The 18,637-nt window shown below is 43.5% G+C and overlaps 5 protein-coding genes across 5 annotated transcripts; 2 read left to right on the forward strand and 3 right to left on the reverse strand.

The window, feature by feature from the left end:
* Window positions 1-1,584: 1,584 nt before the first annotated feature.
* On the reverse strand, window positions 1,585-7,124 carry O0I10_008024 (uncharacterized protein; the record flags this gene model as incomplete). Its single annotated transcript, XM_058488031.1, has 10 exons — window positions 1,585-1,722; window positions 1,786-1,981; window positions 2,040-2,149; window positions 2,223-5,792; window positions 5,852-6,041; window positions 6,115-6,245; window positions 6,323-6,598; window positions 6,662-6,696; window positions 6,760-7,002; window positions 7,070-7,124. 10 exons carry the CDS (start codon window positions 7,122-7,124, stop codon window positions 1,585-1,587), a joined length of 4,944 nt encoding a protein of 1,647 aa, XP_058341143.1.
* Window positions 7,125-8,543: 1,419 nt separating this feature from the next.
* O0I10_008025 (serine/threonine-protein phosphatase 2B catalytic subunit A1) lies at window positions 8,544-10,883 on the forward strand (the record flags this gene model as incomplete). Its single annotated transcript, XM_058488032.1, has 10 exons — window positions 8,544-8,742; window positions 8,816-9,022; window positions 9,083-9,207; window positions 9,284-9,395; window positions 9,448-9,593; window positions 9,668-9,807; window positions 9,860-9,937; window positions 10,013-10,233; window positions 10,296-10,580; window positions 10,666-10,883. 10 exons carry the CDS (start codon window positions 8,544-8,546, stop codon window positions 10,881-10,883), a joined length of 1,731 nt encoding a protein of 576 aa, XP_058341144.1.
* A 632-nt stretch (window positions 10,884-11,515) lies between these two features.
* Window positions 11,516-12,921, forward strand: O0I10_008026 (uncharacterized protein; the record flags this gene model as incomplete). The annotated part of the gene is made up of 5 exons (XM_058488033.1): window positions 11,516-11,870; window positions 11,934-12,074; window positions 12,139-12,291; window positions 12,356-12,420; window positions 12,490-12,921. The coding sequence occupies 5 exons, from the start codon at window positions 11,516-11,518 to the stop codon at window positions 12,919-12,921; spliced, it is 1,146 nt and encodes a 381-aa protein (XP_058341145.1).
* A 134-nt stretch (window positions 12,922-13,055) lies between these two features.
* Window positions 13,056-14,170, reverse strand: O0I10_008027 (2,3-diketo-5-methylthio-1-phosphopentane phosphatase; the record flags this gene model as incomplete). The annotated part of the gene is made up of 7 exons (XM_058488034.1): window positions 13,056-13,177; window positions 13,229-13,352; window positions 13,408-13,540; window positions 13,603-13,737; window positions 13,797-13,852; window positions 13,933-14,025; window positions 14,096-14,170. The coding sequence occupies 7 exons, from the start codon at window positions 14,168-14,170 to the stop codon at window positions 13,056-13,058; spliced, it is 738 nt and encodes a 245-aa protein (XP_058341146.1).
* A 733-nt stretch (window positions 14,171-14,903) lies between these two features.
* O0I10_008028 (uncharacterized protein) lies at window positions 14,904-16,543 on the reverse strand (the record flags this gene model as incomplete). The annotated part of the gene is made up of 3 exons (XM_058488035.1): window positions 14,904-15,241; window positions 15,297-16,093; window positions 16,155-16,543. The coding sequence occupies 3 exons, from the start codon at window positions 16,541-16,543 to the stop codon at window positions 14,904-14,906; spliced, it is 1,524 nt and encodes a 507-aa protein (XP_058341147.1).
* Between the last annotated feature and the right edge of the window lie 2,094 nt (window positions 16,544-18,637).

Genomic DNA, 18,637 nt, shown 5'->3' on the forward strand with positions numbered 1-18,637 from the left:
TGGATGATGGGAAATAAAGAGCGAACGGCCTACCGCCCCGAAGTTGCCCACCTCCAACTTGAAGATTGGTCAGAAGGGTGCTCTCGAGCATGCTGATCAATTTTTTGTAATAAAAACTACACGCTTCATTTAAAAATTTGGAATGGGAGCGTCCAAAAGTTTGAAAGACGGAGACATTCGCAGGGTCTGCGATTCATTATTTTTCATGTTTGCTGTTCCAGCGTAGCTCAATCAAATCGGCTCGGATCAAGAAACTTGAATGATGGAAATGCTCGGCTGGAGCAGGAGAATCATTCACATGCAGTGGATTTTGCAACAACGCTGATTGTGAGGAAATGGCTGATAGCGCGCAATATATGGACTATTGTGCATGACCATAAAGTATAATCCATCAATCCTTCCAGTCATGCAAAGTAGCTGGGTTACACAAAGACGTCCCTCTGCATCTTTTGCTCTGCCAAGGTCTAGCTAATTGTCATTGAACAAAGACCACTTTTCATATAGTATCACGCTTGCAGCATATGTAAAACATAAAGGTGCCTGTATCTCTAAACTTTACAATCAAACATGGGGTCTTTAAGAGAACAAAGTTGCTCGGGGGGATCAAAGCGATCTTGTGTCAAAGCATGAAGTTCATCGTGGCCATTCCGAGATTCACCCAAATGTCGCTACCAGGCAAACTGGAATCGGGTCGACCTCTTGAAAAAGTTTTTGGCTGGTAGCGACATTGGATGAATCTGGGAATGGCCACGATGAACTTCATACTTTGACACAAGATCGCTTTGACCCCGCCGAGCAACTTTGTTCTCTTAAAGACCCCATGTTTGATTGTAAAGTTTAGAGATACAGGCACCTTTATGTTTTACATATGCTCGCTATAAGAAGCGTGATGTTATATGAAAGGTGGCCTTTGTTAGCTGGACCTGATAGAGGCGGATATGCAGAGGCGTGTGTTTGTGTAACCCAGCCGATTTACAGGATTGGAAAGGGTCAACGCATGATACTCACATACTATTTATAGTAGACCATATACTGAGAGCTAACAGCCCTTTCCTCACAACCGGCACTGTTGCCCATTTTGTTACATGCGAGCAATACTCCTGCTCCAGGTATCCATTCCCATGTTTCAATTGTCTTAATGCAAGTTGATTTGGCTGAGAGCTACGCACAAAGAAAGAGTACATAAGCTGAGACGTTGAATACATGCTGTTGTATACGAACGGATGTTCATCTCGGACCAAGAAATTGATGATGGAAACATTGGGTTGGAGCGGACGCATCATTCACATGTAGTGGATCGGGCATCAGTGCTGATTGGGATGAAGTGGATGTTACATAGCGCGCAAGTTAACTACTCCCAGCAGTCAGCTGAAACAATCACAATGAACGCCTCGTCATTAAAAGTATTCAATGGAAACCTGTCGGTTTATTATAGCAACAAAAAGAAAAGCAAACGATGGGAATGGGTAACAATATGCAAGGGAAAAAAGATAAGTAGTATAAACGAAAGAGAGAGAAAGAGATAATACAAAGGATTGGGTATTGGGCTGCTGCAGCAATGATAGGATTACCAACAAGGAGGAATTACAGAGTATCGTTCTTTAACTTGTCGATGGGAAACATTTGATCCACCTTGGAGATCCAATCAATCATATCCGTTCTGGAGCTAGCCTGCAGGGTGTATGCATTGTTGTTGGTATAAAGGGCAAATACGTTGGGCCGCTAAGAAAAAAAGAGTCCCCCTAGATCAGTTTCTGCATCCACCATCTTCATCTTTGTAAATACCTCTATCATTTGTTCCAAAGCTCGATTGTAATCGATACGCACGGAAGACACGTTGATGACACCTTGCTCATCGGTTTCAGAATGATTTGAATAAATATAGATGTAGGGACGACGAACAACAAACCAACGCTTGATCCACTTGTCATGAACAGCGCTTTCTTGATACACAAGATATCCACGCTTAGATACATTATCACTACACAATACACATTTTAGTAAGCAATAGGATGGGGTTCATGTGCATGGCAACTTACGTTTGAGTGACAAGCTTGACCTCAGCCAGTAATTTGGAACTGCTTCGTGACTCATGTAGTGCTTCAAAGTCTGGCATCCCTGGAATAGGTGGATCTTGGCTAATAACAATCTTGTAGCATTGCCTCATTCATTAGACGTTCCATCCATCCATCCATCCATGATGATTACTTTTTTATCCTTACCTCTTTATCAGTGCCATATTTACGCTTCCATAAATCCAGGACTTTCTTGGCCAAAGATTGCTCAGTTTCAGAAAGGACATCGTCATCGCCCTTGTGATGATGACCGTTGACCCGTCCTGCTGCCGCTGATGACGATGACGATGATGCTTGTTCCTTGTCACGCGATAGCATAGTTTGCCTCAATGACAAAAATTGACGTGTAAACTCAACTTGCTCTTTGCGTCGAATACGTGCACAAATATGTTTGTAATCATTGACCAGAGATACACCACGAGGTCGCCATGATCCAAGAAATTCTTCTCCTCTGACATATTTGGATACGGTGTTGAGCCTCCATAGCTGGGAAAGACGTCGTGTCATGGGTGGGCGTAAATTCACTAGGAAGATGGCACTGCACTTTGGTAACTGTTTATCCGAGCCAAGTAATTTGCGTAGCCTTGAACGTCCTATAGCAGCATCTCGACCTTGAATTTGTACAGCAATGTCCATTGAAAATTGAATGGGCTTGGAACACTTTTCAGCTTCAATTTCCCACTTTAGGTGTAATAAGATGCGACTGTTGGACGACGTAATGCGATTGAGAAACAAACATTCATGCTGTGAACTATCCCATGCTCCTTGGGCCACCAATTGGCTGGTGCCATCATTGTTGTACACCACGTGTTGCTGTGATGATAAAAGCTTGATGGCTACATCGTCATGTGTAGGTGAATCAATGATGCGACCTTTGGGATCAAGTAATCGCACTCGGCCAATGGATGCCTTGACAACACGACTCCATTCAAATTGATGTCCTGATGTATGTGACAACACAATACATATACGCCGTTGCAGACCTTGTCGTAATGTAAATACACCTCGATCCAATGCATTTTGTGCCGTGACAGGAACCGGTAAATACTCGCCATTGGGAGCAAGCTCACATACTTGTACCCATGCCACCACATCATGTCGTTCAGCTGATAAGAGCTCTTCTTCAGGTCGTCGTTCCAAATTGGTGGCGTCATCATTATGCATGTTATGATTCTGATGGTGGTTGCCATAGTGATGGGAAGAAGAAGAAGAGGGTGATAAATTCGTGAATCGATTCGCTGCTAAAAGGTCGGCTAGTCGTGGCTTCTCACGTTGATCATCCCATCGCTCGTATTGTGACAAGACCCTTGTTTGCGCAAGACCATAGACTTCAAACGAAATCATGCCATGCAACATGACATCCATCACATTGTGTGTCACCACAATCGATAAGTTTTGGCTGTAATTGAGAGGAATGGGCCCATTTTCAAAGTCGCTAATAGGCTCGGTGGCGAATACCTTTTCTGCCGTTGAATGGGCTGAGATACCACCAAAGGACGACAACCGAAATTGTACATGCACCTCATTGTAATCAGCGTCAATCAATCCAGCCAATTCCAATAATTGCACCTCAAAAAGCATTTGCTGGCCCACATGAACCATAGTGTCATCATCACCTTCGCCACCATTTTCCAGTAATTCATCATCAGGTCGACTTTTGGGGATGGCCACCGAAAGTGCTTTGGGCTGAATCAATACACGAAGCTTTCCTTTGATTTGACCTGTGGATCGACAAATCACCTCCACATTGCTCTCGTAGGGTTGTCGATAGGCGAGATTACGAATAGCTGTTGCCGCGCTTCCAACAAATGTATAACGAGGACATGGATTCTCGAAAAAGGGATCCTCCCAATTAAAATGGCTGCGATACATGGGTCGATCAATAAAGTTGTATAGATTACGCATCTTGTGAAGCCTCAACTTGAGTCGTTCCAATGACCATACATAAATGACTTGGTGTTTGCGATCAATGACGCGTACCCCAATGCAAGGTTTTGGTGTTGATATCAAGGTCGTATCTTCATCCGTCTCGAATTGATGTAAAGCCGATGTTGTTTCCCAATAAGACATTGGATTGGAAAATTGGCCATCCTCTATGATCGCAAACTGGTACAAGACATCCTTGTTGAGTTCTCGAGATATAATGTTGGCTTCTTTGAGTAGGACGGCATTGGTCAACACCACTTCGGCCATGGTCACATGACGTAATTTCTTCCATCGAGCCACCACCTTATGAATAAGTGCCAATTGCTCCTCTGTATATCCAGTGGTGATTTGTTGTTGTGAAAATTGACGTGACATGCGACTTAGACGAGCTTCGTATCTTCGCTTTTGATCATGCAATTCCTTTTGCAATTTCTCTGTTTCTGCACGATACTTGTCATATCCATTGGTGACACATGTTGCATCCGTAAGCACGCTTTCTGAGCCATCGCCTACAACGGTCATGGCAGCTGAATCGCGTACACTCCTACTCCCACGCGTGGTAGATTCATCATCAGCAATAAGATCACCGATTTCGGACCTGCTTCCCGATCTTGATCGACGTGAGTTGCGTATACGAGTAATGTCGTCATAGAGCTTTTCCAAATCCTCATCCTTCATATCACCAAAATTGCGTTCGTTGGCATAATACTTTAGCACTGCTTCACGCCTTGCATAATTCCAATCAATAATCTCTGATCCAATCATGCTGCTGCTTTCAGTAGGAGACTCGGGTCGTTGTTCATCATCGTCGCCTGCCGTTGTAGTCGCTGATGGATTGCCATTACTGCTCATAGCATTCTCAACAGCCGTCTTGGCTAAACCTCGTTCACGACGCACCTCCTCAGGATTGTTGAATCGAAAAATGTGATAATCACCAAGAATAATACGATAACCACTTTTCAATCGACGGGGCTCTGAAATACGTACACCGTTCACCATGGTCACCGAATCACCATGTGGATGAATGGACACCACACCATTGTTATTCTCAAATGAGCAATGCTCGTTTAGGATGTTGGATCCCGAAAGGCGAATATCAGGCTGCTGCTCGCTGTCTTCTCTGCCGACTTTGGTAATGCCGAGTTTGAGCTGATACATGAGACATTCGGACATGAGCGGGTCTTCGTTGAGATTCACCAAATGAGGCATCTTTTTAGGTGCATACACGCCCACATTGTCTTTATGCACCGAAATGCCCAACTCTTCCAATGCCTTTTCTCGTTCCAAATGAATCGCTTTGGTCTTCTCCAATTTGTCCTCCCACGTCTCGTTTAGGTTGGCCAGCAACTTTTCTGAGCTCTGTAGCTGATCGATAATCTCCTGCTTGGTCATCTTCTTTTTCACACCTTGGCTATCCACCACAATTTCAAACTCGCTGCTGGTAGGTTTCATTTGAGCGGCAGGTTGTGTGGGTGGTGCTGGAACTGAATGCCGTTTCTTTGCGAGTTTGGTGCTGTTGCTTTTGTATACACTGTTGGCTGTAAGTTGCTCAACTTCCTCAGGTGCATAGGTGCGTAATCGATCACGTAGCATCTCCAATTCCTCCTTGAGCTCACGAATCATCTTTGCATTGGCATCTTCATTCACCACAGCCTTGTTCTTGATCTTTTTGGCTTGATCGGCATAACGCAATGTGCTGAGTGTTTCATCATAGTCGGCAGGTGAAATGGCAGCAATCATGGCCGTCTTGGAATTGCCACCCAAAGAATCTTTGAGAAGCCAAGTGAGAACCTATACATGCCTATAAGTATACTTGCTCTATCTCTTTCTCTGCCCATCTTTTTACATACCGAATCTCGATAAGGAATAAAGACATCCTTTGACTTTTTCTTTTTGCCTTCATTCAAGGATTGCTCTGCCAGACCTGCAATGACTTTGCCCAAGGTCGTAAGTGATCGATTGATATTGGCGCCTTCTTTGAGTCGAGCACCCGTTGCACCTGTGCTGTTGGCACGTTCACTTCCTGCCAAATCCACTAGACTATATGTAAGAAATGTCAGCTATCAAAAGGACCACGTGGATGATAACTTTCCCACACCCATCATTCTGTTACCTGATTCTAGCCACTTTTTCGGTATCAAGATTGGTTATCTCGTCGTGGCGTTTCTGTGTCAGGAACAAAGTAAACACAGCATGTGATCTTGAAGATGTTTCATTCATGTTGGTAGCAGCCACAGTTCTAGCCTGTATCAAACAAAGATCGTTAGCCATTGAAGTATGATTGCCATTCCCCCCCCCCCCAAATTTTATAGTAGACTTGCCTTGTTGCCATCATCCATGAGATTATTGATATCATTAAACGATTTGACTGCTGCACGTGAAAGATCTTCGACATAAGGACCCGTACTTGGATGTTCTCGCACCTTGAGATTGCCCTTGTTCTTTGGATTCAATAGATCTCGCACCTTTTCATTGTAGATCTCAATGTAGGTCACCTCCACACGATAGGTCAAGTTGGGATCGTCGTTGCGGTTGATACGTTCAAAGAGCTCTGAGCATGTGCGAGGAATGATACCATGATCTTCACCATAACCCATCTACGTGTATATAAAGTGAGTTTATCATTTGTATATGTGTGTGTGTGCCACAAGCAACCATACCATCGAATAAGACTTGCCGGAGCCGGTTTGACCATCTATAGTAGAACGGATACAAGTTACAAATGCGTCCCTTTTATCTCATTGTTCTCCCAACTTACAAGCAAAGATACAGCAATTATATCCATCAAAGGCATGATTGAGTAGCTCTTCGCCAAGATCGTTATACACTGTTTGCTGGTCGGCATAGTTGGGTGCATTCTTGTCGGCGGACCAATATGACTTGTCAAATGTGAAGGCCTTGATATCCTCAGAGTCCTTGCCGGTCTTACTATCGGGTGGTCGACTAAGCACCGTTTGGTCGCCTTCCATACGAATCAAACATGTCGCTCCTCGTGCCAATTCTATTGTTGTTGGTGTGTTTAAGTATTGGGTATGTGTGATACTCGTTCACGGACGCCACCACGTTACCTCTCGAGTTCAGGGGACGACACCGTACAACGACTTTGATATTTCCTCCACTCATGGCGATAATGGTTCAGTTGAAATGAAGGGGGGTGGATCCGCGTTTCTCTTGTTGATCAACTAAAGACGTGCTGTTACGATCAGTGGTGGGTTCGTGGACAAGAGGGAGAGAACGATAATACACTTGCCCTTTTGCCAGAAAAGGTGGGGTAGTAGTGGGCAAACGATGCGATTGCGAAAAAGAAAAGGTGTGAATGAAAGTAGTGTACAAGAAAGCGGGGAAGCGTTTGGATAGCACAGCTTAGTTGATCTGTTCTGTGTTTATGTGTGTGTGCGTGTGTGTGTGGTGATGTTGTTGTTGTAGTAATAGTAATAGTAGGTGTAGTAATAATAGTAGGATGAGATGTAACACACAACAAACGCGTCTAGATCTTCCTCTTTCTTTTCTTTTCTTTGTGCGTGCGAGTGCGTAGGTGTGAGATGGGGGAAAAGAAAAGTGGAAGAGAGAGGAAAAGGATGATGGATGTGGAAAGGGGGACCAGGTTGATGGGTTGTTATTCAAGCATATTCCAAATGTGTAGCTTCTGAGTTGGTTGGTGTGTGTTACCTTGCGTGATGATGGGCAAAAAGCTGCTGTTGCTGCATGTAGGCCGGTTGTCTATGATTGCCTAGCAACCAACCATAATAATCAAACCCCCTTCGCTACCAACCCCTTCCCCCCATTTTGCTGCTGTTCGTGTTTCCATGGATCTTTTCTCTTTTATGCAGCTTACATATATTAAAACACACATCATCCATTTGATACCATCTTTGATGCCAATGTCTTTTATGATTGTTACGGAATCGGAGATACCACGGATTACTTCCGATAAAAAGCGGATGACACAAGAAACTCATCTCAGGGCGGGGGGATTTGGCAAGACAACGAATACTCTGCAGCTGTGATGCATCCAAAAAAAGTGACATCCATCATGTTTAAAGTCATAAAGATCCACCTCGTGTTGTTGTTGCTGCTGTTGCTGCTGCATGTTAAGAGGTCTATATAGTGACGTTATAGATGGCACAACAACAAACCTTCCATCTAGCTATTACGAATACGCTTGTGTTCATATAAATAACGCATGACATGTACGGAAAAACTTGGGGTTTCGCTGATAGATCCCACAATGCACACGATAGATAAATGTCACTTTTGAGAGAGAGGCTGTGCGATCACGGGCAAAAACTATAAAGGGTGTTTTGAGATGCATGGGAATGAAATGGCTCCTGCTGCTGCTCCTGCTGCCGTCAATACAGATAAAGTTTGGCTTGCTTCCCTTTTCGAAACACATCTATCACACGCACCACCCACCACTACCACCACCCATCATAATAACCAATTATCAACAATACATCCCACACGATACATGTAAAAATAAGTTTATTCTTTTCCCTCTTTTCCCTTTTCTTTTCTTTCTCTTCTTTCATTCTCCTAAATACAATGACCGCTGATTCTTCTTTTCCTGATACCAAGGATGCATCATCATCGTCACGACAAAGAAGGGTATCAGAAAGCCCTGTCATACGCCGTCTTCGTGTCAAGTCATCTGAAGGTACTCCTCCTCCACCGGCTATCGACTTTTCGAACCTAAGGTTAGACAATGGCACCATTGTCAGTACAAAAGAGCGCGTCATTACAGGTGGGTTTGTTATTGGCCTTACTCAATGTCCACCCCATTGTCCATGCTCATTGTGACGTTGACTCTTTAATAGAAGTGCCTGCACCTGCTGTATGTGAACCGACCGACGAGCAATTCTGGAGTTCAGAGCGTCCAGGCTATCCCGACCTTGAGTTCTTGAAGAGACATCTTTATTGTGAAGGACGACTATCCGAGGAACAAGCCATTTACATTATCAACAAGGCAACTGACATTTTCAAACAAGAACCCAATTTGTTACATGTGGCGGCACCCATCACAGGTACACATACACATGCACATGTACATATACAAAGGATATCACTATAACACCCATTAATAGTGTGCGGAGATATCCATGGCCAATATTATGATCTTATGAAGCTGTTTGAGATTGGCGGTGATCCATCATGTACAAGGTACCTATTCTTGGGTGATTACGTGGATCGAGGCTACTTTTCTATCGAGGTAAAAAAAAAAGAGAGGGAAGGGAGGATGCTGCTGCCAATTACGGGAAAACGGGTTGTGACACCCCAATTTATAGTGCGTGCTTTATCTTTGGGCATTGAAAATGTGGTACCCCACATCGCTATTCCTATTACGTGGTAACCATGAATGCAGACATCTTACGGACTACTTTACGTTCAAAATTGAATGTGAGTCTTATATAATAAGAGGAATGGCTGATCAACTGACATGGTTACATAGGCGAGCACAAGTATAGTGAGAATGTTTATGATGCATGCATGGAATCTTTTTGTGCCCTCCCATTGGCAGCTGTCATGAACAAGCAGTTTTTATGTGTGCATGGTGGATTATCACCTGAACTGGTCACTTTGGATGATTTCAGCACCGTAAGTTATCATTGATTATTGTTGTTGGATGATGATAAGATGACTCATGACTAGCTGCTACTGCTATTGCTTAGATCAATCGATTCCGTGAACCACCCACGCAAGGAATGATGTGTGATTTGCTTTGGGCCGATCCTATTGATAACTTTGGTTCTGAAACGGGACGCGATCTTTTTGTGCATAACCATGTACGAGGATGTTCATACTTTTACACGTAAGCATTGGATAATGGAAACATGAGTCATGCTCATTTATCGTTTTTCAAGCTATGCAGCCACCTGTGCATTCCTGGAACGCAATGGTCTGTTATCGGTGATACGAGCCCATGAAGCTCAAGATGCAGGGTAAAAATAGAGAAAGGATGGGAGAGAGAGAAAAAACCACACCCCCAAAAGAGGAAGAGCTAATGGGGACAATAGATACCGAATGTATCGAAAAAACAAGACCACATCCTTTCCTGCCGTCATCACGATCTTTTCAGCACCCAACTACTTGGACATTTATAATAACAAGGCGGCTGTTCTCAAGTATGAAAACGACGTCATGAATATCCGGCAATTCAATTGTACACCCCATCCCTTTTGGCTGCCCAATTTCATGGATGTGTTTAAGTGGAGTCTTCCATTTGTGGGTGAAAAGAGTAAGCTTGTCCTTTTATACATGCATGGTTGTGTATACGTGTGTGCTCATACACTTTCTTAGTTACCGATATGATGATTGCTATTCTAAACATTTGCAGCCATGAAGAGCTCTCCAATGAAGAACACCGCAAGTCTTTGGATGGTCCATCTATTATATCCAACAACGAGGAAATCGATCAACGTCGCATTGTGATCAAGAACAAGATCATAGCTGTGGGCAAAATGTCACGTGTATTCTCCATTTTGCGTGAAAACTCGGAACAAGTCATGGAGCTTAAAGCTGTTTCGCCCACAGGAAAACTGCCTCTGGGTACATTAGCACTTGGCATGGAGGGCATCAAGTCGGGTACGTGTCTCGTAGGATTGTCATTATGCTTTTCTTGTTACTCATAATAGCTCTTGCATGATTGTTGTTGTTTTGTACATAATAGCCATCACGTCATTTGAGGAAGCAAAGCAATCGGATAGGGAGAATGAACGCTTCCCACCCTCTCGTGAAAGCAAAGAAGCCATGTTGAAAGAGGAGACAACCAACAAGATCAGAGATGCCGTTGAGGAGGAGGATACAGAAATGGTCAAGTTGGCGGATGCATTGGCTAGTGATCCAGACTTGTGCGATCATCAAAATCCTGAACAATCGAGTACATAGTCATCTCTTCCTTCCTATTAATACACATCAGCACCCTAATGTCTTTGTATACTTATCCAGATGTAGGATTGCGTAGTAGTAATAAATGTGTAGAAAATAGTGCCTTGTATAAAACATGAGTATAACGAGGTGGTAGTGAACGTGCATAATAGTAGTAGCAGTGTGTAGCTGGTTACATATACAACTTGGCGTATGTATATATATACAAAGCGCGTCTTGTAGTACGTATCGATCATCGGATGCAGGAGCCTAGAGCAACGTGGAGGGATGATTGCCGTAGAGATTGTGTGTCATTTCAAGTTACACAAAGAGGAGAGATCGGATCATAAATGGCAATGCGGGAAACAATCATCATCGTTCGTCGGCTTTAACGTCCCCCATCTTGTAGTTTGGTTGTTGTTACTGTCAAGCATTGGATCCGGGTGCAACATTAGATCAATATAAAACAAGGAGGGGTATTAATAGAAAACGGATAGTGTCAACAGGCCCAATTCCTGGTGCCACTCGTTGCCTGGAAAACAATGATCCATATATGGTGGTCAATCCTCAAATGGTCAGTGCCCGATAAATAACAAAAAGCAGCAAACATCCATCCATGTCCAAAGTGTTCTTTGTTCTCTCTTTTTCAAACTATGAGGTTGCTTTATAGTTTCTCATTGTTGCTATTCCTTGCCATTGTTCTTTTACAATACACGTCAACAACAACCGCATCACCTATACCGACAACGACTACCACTACTACTACAGCAACAAACAACATTAGCAAGCGTGGTCCTCAAGATGATGTTTCTGTAAAATGGAATCATCCCCATGGATGTCCATCATCCGATGATAAAGATAAACGCGATCTTGCTGCTCGAGGCGGTAGTAGTGATGACGAGGATGAGGATTGCCCAACAACAACAACATCATCATCATCCACGCATTCACCTACAGCAACAGCGACATCTTCTCCAGATCATGGCTACCCTCCATCCGATGATCCAAGTAAATTCATTAAAGAACGCTTTGTAGAAGAAAATTGTTGCTTACATACACAATCATTTGTAGAGGATATCTATGGTGCTGGTTATGTAACCCCACAAATGGGTGTGGCCGGTGCATTCTTGATCATCTTGGGTGTATACTTGATGATTTTTGGTTTCCGAGGTTTCCGACCCACTTTGGCAGTATCCGGTTTCCTCACCTTTGGTAAGATCCTGTTGGATTCTTCTTTTTCCTTTGTCTTTGCTCATCCTTGTTGTACATACAATAGGCCTCATCACGTGGGTGGGCATGACAAATAGTCAACCTCCTGAAGGATTTACCAATGATGCCATCACCATGTTAGCCGTACCTGCTGGTTTGGGTGTATTGGGTGCCATCCTGTACGCTCTTTTTTGGGATGTTACCATTTATCTCATTGGAGGTAAGTTGCTTTTTTTATTAGCTTGACAACATTTCTATAAAAGTAACTGATCCATGATTGCCAGGTATGGGTGGTCTCGCTTTTGGCTTGTTTGTTCTTTGTTGGCGTGAAGATCTTGTCATCACATCGGTAAGCTGTCAAAGAAAGCAAACAGCTGACACACACACATTGTTACTTATCATCATCCCTCTCCATTAGAACGTGCCACGTGCCTGTTTCCTTGTTGCCATTTCCTTGTTTGTGGCGGCTGTCACATTCTTTGTTGAACGCTACGTGATCCTGTTTGCTACCGCATTTACAGGTGCATTCAGCTTCATTGTCGGTGTTGATTTCTTGGCGCATACCAACTACATTGCTGGTCTCAAATCCATCTTGGATCAAAACAAGCTACACAGGGTCGAATATCATATTGAAACCAAGACCTATGTAATGATGGCAATGATCATTCTACTCTTTCTTATCTCGTTTGGTTGGCAATTCGTGTATAACAAAGGTCGCTCGTTTGGCGTCAACTCAGCTCCAGCTCCACCTGCAGGTGAAAAAGGTGGGGAAGGTGGTGGTGGAGGAGACCCACCTAGCGAAGGTGGAGAAGCTGGCAGCGGTGGTGGCAGCGAAAAGAAGGAAGAATAGTCCAATCCACAATGCAACTTTTACGATCATCATTAACCCTCTCCATTCACTACTTGTATCATTTGTTTCCCTTTCCATACGCATACTTCATCATGAAATAACAAAACCAAGTTGCATTTATATAATAATCCATTCTACGCGATTTGATCAAATGAGGTGATGATCTTGAATTCTTTGCTTTCAGGACCCAAAGGAGCATTACCAGGACGATCCGAAATGACAACTTGATAACCAGCTTCCTTAGCAGCTTGGATTTCTACAATAACAACCACTTAGTTGAATGGATCTCTAGATGCTGGGATTGTACCTTTAATGTTGTCACTGACGAACAAGATTCTTGCAGGTTCTTGATTGATCTTCTTTGCAATACGGGTATACGAGGATGCTTCCACCTTGAGACCAACCGATGTATCAAAGTAACCAGAAAAATACTGAATCATGGCGTGAGTATGATAAGCTTGTCTCATCCCTATCCTTCTTTCTTACCGGCATCAAGTCACCCTTGTCAGAATAGCCCACCAATAACTTTTGTGCAGGGACACTGCCCGAGGAATAAATACAAATCTTTTTGCCAGCATCACGCCATTGATTCAAACGAGGCACCACATCATCGTATACCCTTTTGAAACCATCATCATTAATATGATGTATCTCAAAGGGATGAAGAAAAGGGTCACTTACTCGCCTTTGAGCTCACCACTAGCATAGCCTTCCTTCCACATAAAACCCTGGAATGCCTTGAGTGCTCCAATCTTGCGGTCAGCTGCCATTTGCCATTCGATGTTTTGTTTGACAGCCTTCTTGATATCATCATCTCTAGATATAGATAAACCATCAGTTTATATACGTGCCTCTTGATTCATTCCATCCTTTACCCTTCCATGGGAATAACTACGGCCCCTGGCAACTTGTTTTCGACATCTTTGGCTGCCTGTCATAAACCTGCTTTTGAGCTCTCTCTTTTTCCTTGGCCCGTGCACACACACATAAACCTGTCAAGCCAAAACTTACTTGTTCACGCAACAGGGAAATGTATTGATTCAGATCTTGAGATCCCCAGGTACGTTCAAGGAACGCGTCAAGGCCATTGGTGACAAACGGAAACTAAGATACAAGCGATCCAGATACAGCGTCAAGTTGCTGGCACCAATGAGTTGCATCGTGTTTATCGTACCAAGGTGTTCTTGACAAAGGTAATGGGAGTAATGGTGCCTTCGATATCGAGAATGACCGTGTCGTAATCGCCCATGGTGTTAGATAGCTCGCAACAAAGAGGAAAAAGTGAAATTTGGTGTGTGTCTTTTTCTCTCCCGCCAACAAATGCGTACATACTACTGTGACAATGCACATCCACCCACACCACTGAGTTTGATCCTTCCCTCACCCCCCACATTAGCCATTGCAGATCAAATCCCTTATCATGCGTTGTAATCTTCACGCTGGTTATTAAAGCTCTATCGAATATCACAAGAATAGCAATCTTAAACAAGCAGTGCCTCCTTTTTGTGTAAAGAACAATCTTTCTTCCAGAATATAGAATGGCTTTATATTATACATCAATCACAAACTTCCCTCTTGTTGATCCTTTTGTGCGCGTCGTCGTTCTAAAGAGCAAGTTTAGTGCCATGGACACGGTGATTCAAGTTCTTTCCCCAAATTTAAATCCCCCACAGCTTTTACACTGAGGCCACTCAATTATCCCCCCCCCACACACACACCCATCCACCCAAAAACACACAACTCACCCATCATCATCATCACCGTCACGATAGATAATAGGCACACGTAAATAAAAAGAATGATCCTCACTCGCCAATGCCTGTCCGTAGAAGCACATGCTTCGTGACGAATACACTTGATAGCATCAAGGACTATGTCTCGTTAAAATACAATTACTATTATTCTTATGATACAACATCGTTTAAAGGAATAATGCCTATAGCATTATGATGACCACCCAATGTTGGAATGCGTATGTATCGTCACACCTTTGCTAGCAGACGTTTATTGAATAAGAACCTTGTTCCCAAAACAGCCATTGCCGATGCAATCGTCATAGCACCAGTAAACTGGATAGCTGCGGTCCATCCATAATGGATGTGTAGAGATCCCGCTATGGGTGCTCCACCCAAGTAGCCAAAGAGTGACATAAAGTATGCTACACCCACACCTTCTTGAATTCTATCAATACCCACGATCTCCGCGCTAATGACGGGCTGCATTCCACTAAAGACACCACCTGTCAGACCATAGAGAACGCAATAAAGTACAAAGATGTGAATGGTGATTGCATTTTGCCAAATCACAGACGTGAAAATCCCTGTGAAACCATCACCATGGATGAATGCATGAATTACGCTATTATAGTTTACAACGTACCAGAATGAGTGTGGCGATAAAAAGAACGTTGATGCGACCAATCGATTGATCACCCAGCCAACCGAAGATGATACGTGAAAGGCCATTCGCTGCTTCAATAATCGAAAGAAAAATGGATGCAAAAGCGGGATCAGCACCAAGTTCGGATGCATAGGTTTGTGCTAGCAGGAAAGGTGTTGCATATGCAAACGTCACCAAGAATGAATGCAAGAGATAAAAGTTGTATTCCCATGTAAACATGGCTTGATCCAATGATAGGATACGTTGCCACCACTTAGATTGTCGCTTTTCTCCCCTCAATGATGGTGGTGATGGTTTTGAATATCGTGGCCGGATCAAGGCCACACTCAAACAAGAAATGGCGAAACCAATAGCAGCAAGTACACGTAGCGCGTTGCGATATCCCAAACTTGTAATCAATGCTTGTGTTATGGGTGAGAACACCATGGGACCCATACATCCGCCCATACTTGCAAGGCACGAGGAAAGAGCTCTCCGTTTTTCGAACCATTGTGAGGGTAATGTTGAGGAAGCGGTATAACAAAAACCTGTGCCAACGCCAAACAGAACACCCTGTAATAAGGTTACTTGCCATATCTCAGTAGCAAAGCTGGCAAGGATATGACTGAGGGGACAACAAATGACAGCACCTAGAAAGATGGTGCCACGGTAATGAAGTCGCTGGATAATAGGTGTGCCAACCAAACCAAGAGCATACATGAGTGCACTCATAGATGTCCCTACTAAGGCAACATGTGCTTCATCTGTTTGCTCAGCATACACCTCCAGGTATCTTTGCATATACACCTTATAAGTCATTGTCACATACCAACTTCATTATTGTATTCACTTACAGGACCTGAAAAACACCCCAGCTAGATACAATGCCTATCGTATAAAAGTTGAGCATGAATGTCGCAAGCACCGTGAGCCATCCCGGGTTCTTCAAGCTTTCAGTATAGTACTCTTGCACATCGAGGTGCTTGATGCCATTCTCATCGCCACCAGTTCTCAATGACGTGTGGTCAGGTATATGCTCTACCATGTTTTCTTGTATACTATGCTTGTGGTTATAGTTATGGTTGATTTTATGGTCGTCGCGTGTCGGCAATACTAACGAATCAGATTTGGGTGCAGTGCCATCGTACTGTTCTTTTACATCGGAAGAAAATCTACTTGAGATTATATCCCTAGTACTGCTGGTGGCGCCATTATTGGGTAGCGTTTGGTTTGGTGAGCGCATCACGATAAAAATGGGTTTTACGTATACTTGAGGAAAAAGAAATCATAAACATCAGGATTAAAGGCAAGCGATCCTTTTATTATTCCTGTTGGCGTAGCAATACATGCATAAACATTTCCGCCCCTTTGTCATGATAATCACAATTCCTCTTTGTACCCGTTTACTGAATCTAATAACGACTACTACTACATTGGTAGGAAATACGTAGGAGACAAGTACTAGTATCACCCTTAATGTCAACGCGTCAGCAATAAATCATTATGCACGTGGACAACGGCAATTGCCTTGCGCGACAAAGACAACCACAGGATGTGACATTCGAAGATGAAGCCAAGTATAGCATCAGAGGAGAGTTTCATGGCACAGTGTTTTGTATTTCAGCAAGGAGATGCATGTAATCCGCCAAGTACGCCACGGAATGAATGCAGCAAGCATGGTGCTAACGCGAACGGTCGCAACTAGTTGTCTAGTCATACCTAAGTTAATGCTGCACCAAGGATACTTCACATGTACGGCTGCATACAGCGTTTATGTGCCTGCATGATACTCAGAACGAACGCTCCGGCAGTAAATCAAGAAATGTAATGGGACTTTCTAATAAAGAGATGTAGCAAGAGATGGAAGGGCTCCAAAAATATGCATAAGAAATCTTTATGAAAATCACCTTGTAAAGCTAGATAACCTCTAGAATTGTTTTAACGTCTGCCAGCCGATGATTGCTTGCGTACATCAACGTCCTATGCTATTTCGATCCTAACTCCGGGAAACGTAATCTTCTACCATGCTTGTTTAACCCCACAAGAGCCATCCGAATCAATCTAAGTATGTAGAGAAATGACTTATCAGGCCGTCTGGTATAAGGGAAACGAGACCCAAGCGCTTTATAAAAGGTGAGTGTTAAGCGGCCAACACAGGCCGAGAGAATGATCCATCATAGCAAGCATGTAAGAAGTAATAATTGGGGTGATATATGGGTAACAAAGGATCAGTGATTGGTATGCGACGTTGAAAGAACCACTACTCTTTGCCTGGTATTGTTGATGGATTGACAGCTAGTGATACAAGGTCAGCCATTAGGCCCAATAGAAGCATCCAAGCACCGTATGGCGGACCATTGACCAAGGTTGGTAGCACAACACGGCATAAACACTGCTTGGATGTGAATAGATCAGGGGTAGTACGATGTTGAATCCAATTTGCATTCAATGAATAATGGTAGTGCGGATGTTTGTCAAGTAAATAAAAAAAGCAATAGCATTACAAATTAAATAAGATGCGGGTGAATTTCATAGTGTGAATAGGGTAATTGTGTCATTGTATTCTACTAGCTTGCTGCGGTCCTAAACATCCTTCATCCATGATTGCAAAATTGCTGCTGCATGCCTTGATTTGAGTGTTCCAATATCTTTCATAGTTGTAAAACACCTCCCGTCAAAGATATAGATCTCTTTGCCAATGTCATCCGATCCATCATCATCATTAGCAGTATCCACGTGATATGATCCATCGTTCCTGCTGACAACGCGCCAAGTAACCAAAGCAACATTCCAGGGTTTCTCATCACTGAGCTTGATTGTATCCATCCATCCATAGCTGTCACATTGGTTGAAACGAGCCATGTGGTCGCTGTTGATATGCTTCCTTGATGTAACTCTTTCTTGATCATTTTCCATCGCAGCTCAACCAGGTGAAGATCGCTTGTATTGCAGCGTACTCGATAGTTGATATGGCATCATCCACTGGAGTTCGTATAGTTGCTACACGTAAATAAAAATCTGCTGTCCACGTAGCAAAGGCTGTAACGCAAGTCGCTGCAAGTAACTTGAGACAATGGAGTAAAGACCTTGCTGATAGCAGCTGCTGGAATGAATGCTGTTACGATCGGTTGTGGCAGAGGAGTGTGTAAGAGCGTGCATTGTATCAAGAGACTCGTGTGTTGTAGAAGAGTGACATGAAGACTGTGTACACGACATGGACTCGCCATTCAGTCAAAGACAATCGGATCAAGAGAGTTGTAGGATTGGCATGGTGGGTTGAAGCAGGACGATCGTTCTCATGGTGGTAATTGTACTTGAATGGGGCAACAGTTGCGAA

The sequence above is a fragment of the Lichtheimia ornata genome (assembly GCF_029851405.1).
Source record: "Lichtheimia ornata isolate CBS 291.66 chromosome Unknown scaffold00041, whole genome shotgun sequence".
NCBI lineage: Eukaryota > Fungi > Mucoromycota > Mucoromycetes > Mucorales > Lichtheimiaceae > Lichtheimia > Lichtheimia ornata.